General features: G+C 33.2%; 1 protein-coding gene across 1 annotated transcript in view; it reads left to right on the top strand.

Annotated features, from left to right (window-relative positions):
• Positions 1-2,316, top strand: part of FBXO38 (F-box protein 38) — a 31,804-nt gene that overhangs the window by 24,135 nt on the left and 5,353 nt on the right. Inside the window, exons 16-18 of the mRNA XM_072398996.1 lie at positions 992-1,130; positions 1,523-1,689; positions 2,153-2,298. Coding sequence (XP_072255097.1) covers positions 992-1,130; positions 1,523-1,689; positions 2,153-2,298 — 452 coding nt within the window. The remainder of the gene's footprint in view (positions 1-991; positions 1,131-1,522; positions 1,690-2,152; positions 2,299-2,316) is intronic.

The raw sequence follows: 2,316 nt of genomic DNA, 5'->3' as shown, positions 1-2,316 counted from the left end.
TGTATTTTATTATAAATGCACACCAAAAAAAGAGTAACTTTGGTTTCAAGGTGTTTCTTCATGTCAGTGGACAGCATCAAAATACTGAAGTTCTCTTTATTAGGTTTCTTTTGTTATGAAATTTTAAAAAGACCTTTGGTTGGGATGACAGTGAAAGTGTGAATAGGTCCCATTCACAAATTCATTTCAGAAAAGGTCTTAATACGATGGTAGAACATATTCCATAATATGGTAAAGATGCACTACACTCAAAACTTTGAGCTGTTGACTTCCATTGATCAATGTGTTGCTGGTTGAATGAATGAGATAGCCATATAATGATTTCATTACTTTAAATGCCTGGCAAAAGATAAGCATTTGTACAAGAAGTTATGTCTTCTCACATTGACGGTCATTGATTGAGCAGTGTCAGCCCACATATACCCCTCATAGAACTATACACTTTGCCTACCAGTTTCTTCTTTATTTAAAGTTTAATACCACATCAGGTAATTCTAGAGGCCATTTTTTTTTTCCAAAAATTTTTGGCAAGCAAACATTTGTTGAGAGGTTTTAATCATTTTGAAACCTAGGTTGTTAATAAAGGGAGAGACGGGTACAGTGTGTTACTGGTGTCCCTGATGTGATCTTCATTTTGAATTCTAAGCAAATATAATAAATACCAGACAAAGTAAGATCAGTCTGTAAATTGCAGTTTGCCAAGGATCCTTACAGGATCGGTGCTATACGATCATTCGTATATATCGTGCAGGATCGTTCGTCGTTCGTTTTCCAACGATAATAATTGGAAGTGTGTACGTAGCTTTAGCACCTTAGTTCTCTCCTTCTCTCCCCCCAGTGATAGCATGAATTCTAAATGCATTTGTTCATAATTCAGATTGGGCTAGCACTGCTCATCTATTTGGAAGAATCACTGACCTCTTATGAGGCACACACAGCTTAAGTTGCCTACCACTATTGTGCTGTGTGAGTATTTTTACGGTGTGATTAGTACACCGTTCATATGTTTAACTTTTGTATTTTTCAGGTTTTAAATCTTAAATCCAAGAATCTTGTGGGTATTACCCTAACTAACTGTGGTATCACTGACTTGGTTCTTAAGGATTGTCCCAAAATGATGTTTATCCATGGTGAGTAGTATATAATGATCTTGATGTCCTTATGTACTCTGTTGTAATACACTATTCCTATCCATGTCTGTGTATATTTAACAATTTAATCTATTTATATTTATATTTTTTTCTGTATCTCAGTGGTATTTATTTTTTTCTTTTTATAAAAGCTTAGCATAAAAAAATAGTACTCCTTAGTACAGAAGTGTGTTTCCAAGGAGAAAGGAATAAATCTGAAATATAGTAACAGTTTTCTTGAAGGTAGAGAAAAAAAAAAATTGAGGGTTCTTGTAATTAGGTTTATCCATATAGAACTTGGCATATTTCACTGAAACATGAACATTTTTGCATTTAAATCACTGTTTCATAAGAGATAAGTCTCAACTGATTATTTTTTTTTTTTTGTTAAGCAACACGATGCCGTGTACTAAAGCACTTGAAGGTTGAAAATGCTCCTATTGTGAATCGCTTTGACTATGCACAATGTAAAAAGCTTAATATGGAACAAGTATTGGACCAGATTCTCAGAATGCCTCCTGAGAGAAATCGTATAATCTACTTGCGTCCAATGCAGCAAGTAAGTAACAACTGGTATTCTCTAAATGCTCTTTTCTTATCTGTTCAACTAAATTACAAAACTGAAAATGTTTTTTTTTTTTTTTTTAATTTAAGTGTATACTGTCACAAAAAATAATTTTTCTGGGAATTGTTAATAATAGGCTGCTAACATATAATTAAATCCTTAAGAGGAAGTAAACTCAAAAAAAGTGCCCAAAAAAAAAAAAAATACGCTTATCTTCAGTCCCGCAGAGCAGTAGATCAGTCCAGAGGTCTCTTCCATTGTTTATATAGACTAGCAAAGACCATGGCTTTATTTCAGGAAGTTCAGTATATTGGGTCAAAATATATAACACTCATAAGATGAACCTGTAAACATATCAGTTTGTTCTCAAATGCTTATTATGGAAAACGTTTCTCTAAAGTTTTTAACCAGTAAACGTTCTTGTATAAATCTTTAAAATATTTTTCTTTCCTAAAAGGTAGATACGTTGACGTTGGAGAGGCAGATATTTAGTGGACCATATCCATACCACATCTGTATCATACATGAATTTAGCAATCCACCTAATGTAAGAAATAAAGTTCGTGTGAGAAGCTGGATGGACACCATAGCTAACATCAATCAGTGAGTAATAAGTAATAT

Source organism: Pyxicephalus adspersus, chromosome 2 (assembly GCF_032062135.1).
Source record: "Pyxicephalus adspersus chromosome 2, UCB_Pads_2.0, whole genome shotgun sequence".
Classification (NCBI taxonomy): domain Eukaryota; kingdom Metazoa; phylum Chordata; class Amphibia; order Anura; family Pyxicephalidae; genus Pyxicephalus; species Pyxicephalus adspersus.
This window is presented reverse-complemented; position numbering and strand designations above follow the sequence as displayed.